Below are 2385 nucleotides of genomic sequence, written 5' to 3' on the forward strand. Positions count from 1 at the left end.
ACGTGCCCGTCGCTTGGACCCAGCTGCCCAGATCAATCAGGGAGAGGGAGGGCAGTGCTCCGTCAGAGCTACACGAGGGCGGCCACTACTGTGCGCTCTTTCCGTGACCAGCAGGACAGGAGCAGGAGCAGGACCAGGCTGCTATCTAGATCCGGGTCTGCAGGGCGCGCCTTGAATTCTTGATCACTCGCTTGGCGTTTTCACAAGATGTGGAGCCGAACGTGATGCCACCGCAAACCTGCCCCCATTTATTGAATTCAGCTGTTACCCGGCCCAAGGGCTTTGATTCGCGCGTCTCCGTTCCCATCTTCCCTTTTTCTTTAGCGCTAGCCGTACGTACGTTGGGATCGCATCACGCAATCTGTTTCGTCGTTTGGTCGCCGCTACCAAGCTCTTCGTAGCGGACTTTTGACCGCAAATTACCGCATCTTTAGCTGCTGTAGATGCAGATTGATCTCTCTTTGGCACGGCCCTGCATGGATGGGATCGTCGACCCATTATTTCGCCGGTCAGTTGCCCAACGTGCAGTGGCGTCACGTGTCCTCCCACCAGAGTGCCGCTTCAAGTCATGGCTTCTTCCCCAACCGCAAACGCGGACGCGTATAAAACCTCCCTCCCTCACTCCGCATAGGCCTCCACGCCCACGACCGTCTCCTCATCCGTTTCCCTCTCCTCTCTCTTCCTTCGCCAAACCCGAAAGCTAGCACGCCGTAGTACTTGGCCATGGCCGTGCAGGCGCAACACCTCTCCCACGCCTTCTCCCACGACCTCCACGCCTACAGCAGCGTCGGTGCTCTGGAGGACGAGATGACGGGCGGCTCCCTCTTCTTTCCCGAGAACCTCAAGCGCGGGCCGGAACTGGAGGGTGCTGGGAACACGGTGTTCGGCGACGTTCCGCGCGTCGATCCCACTTGGCACGACAACACCACCCGCAGCCACGGTTTTGCGCAGAGGAAGCGGGCGCGCGTCGTCCCGGAGGCGCCTTCGTACTTGGAGAATCAGCGCGGGCAGGGGCTTGTGCCCGTCGGTGATGTGCTGACCAGGGCGGTGGGCTCCGGCACGGCGTCCACCAGTGGGAGAATGATCAATGCCGCCGGCCCGCCGCAGGACCTGCTCTCGCAGCTGTACCGTCAGGGCATGGAGATCGATGCAGTCCTACGACTCGAGGTACGTACCATCTTCTTCATGCACCGTTTCTCTTTCTATCTTGGTGATTGGATGGACACGAGTTCTTGGGTTTGATTGCGCGGTGTATTGATTCGTGGTGATTCTGATCGACGTTCTGCAGACCGACCGCATGCGCGCCGGGCTGGAGGAGGCGCGGCAGCAGCACGTCAGGGCGCTGGTATCGGCGGCGGAGCGTGCTGCGGCGAGGCGGCTGCGTGCCGCGGAGGCCGCGCTGGAGCTGGCGCGCTGCCGCAACGCCAAGCTGTCAGAGAGGCTCACCCAGATTTGCGCCGAGGGCCAGGCGTGGATACGCGTCGCCAAGAGCCACGAGGCAGTCGCTGCGGGCCTCCAAGCTACACTCGACCAGCTCCTGCAGTCCCCTTGCGCTGCCGTCGCCGCCACCGGAGCGGATGGAGACGGCGACGCCGAGGACGCGCGGTCCTGCTGTTTCGAGACCCCCGCCGGCGACGACGCTGCGGCATCCAAGGCGTCGGCGGCGGCGTGCAGGGCTTGCGGCGAGGGCGAGTCGTGCGTGTTGCTGCTGCCGTGCAGGCACCTGTGCCTCTGCAGCGCGTGCGACGCCGCCGTGGACACCTGCCCGCTGTGCGCGACCACCAAGAACGCGTCGCTCCATGTCCTGCTCTCGTGATTCAAGGAACCAGTGGCCTCCTCCGAAACGGTTTGCGATAGGAAACTCAGCAGGCTTGATCAACTTGCACATGTTATCAAGCTACAGTGGGTTCAGTTTGCCGAAGAAGTCGCGGTGCTTCAAGAATTTGGCGGCAGGTCATGTGAATCTCAGCTCTCTAAAGAGACCCGCGTCTAAATGTACAAGTGGTTCCTGTAGTTTTGTAGAGCATATTACTTTCAGGAGCTGCCTGAATTAGCCAGAAAAACAAACTGTTGTGGGTTTGTTATTTCGGACAAGGATGGCAGGAACTGAATGCAATTTCAAATAGAGCGCCTAGTTTGATTTTAGCGTTTTCGTCTTCCAAGTAGGGTTAGAATGTATTTTGTTTAGGATTTCGATAACATGCGAACGTTTGCTGGCACAACATGGCAAATCGAACGTTTTTCATAATGATTTATGTTGTCGAGGATAACGATTTTCTTTAGTAAGCAAGGACAAATTCGGCCTGTTCTATTCTTTGCTAGGATTATGCCATGCTTGCTCGTCATCCTCGCCACAACATAATTTGACATGAAAAAAGAAGATTT

The 2385-nt window shown here is 58.2% G+C and overlaps 1 protein-coding gene across 1 annotated transcript; it reads left to right on the forward strand.

Annotated features, from left to right (window-relative positions):
* The first annotated feature begins 612 nt into the window (after positions 1-612).
* LOC125537969 (putative BOI-related E3 ubiquitin-protein ligase 3) lies at positions 613-2145 on the forward strand. The gene is made up of 2 exons (XM_048701288.2): positions 613-1167; positions 1289-2145. Exons 1-2 carry the CDS (start codon positions 724-726, stop codon positions 1814-1816), a joined length of 972 nt encoding a protein of 323 aa, XP_048557245.1. The 5' UTR covers positions 613-723; the 3' UTR covers positions 1817-2145.
* The last annotated feature ends 240 nt before the right edge of the window (positions 2146-2385 follow it).

Source organism: Triticum urartu, chromosome 2A (genome assembly GCF_056163025.1).
Source record: "Triticum urartu cultivar PI428250 chromosome 2A, HENAU_Tu73, whole genome shotgun sequence".
Classification (NCBI taxonomy): Eukaryota; Viridiplantae; Streptophyta; class Magnoliopsida; order Poales; family Poaceae; genus Triticum; species Triticum urartu.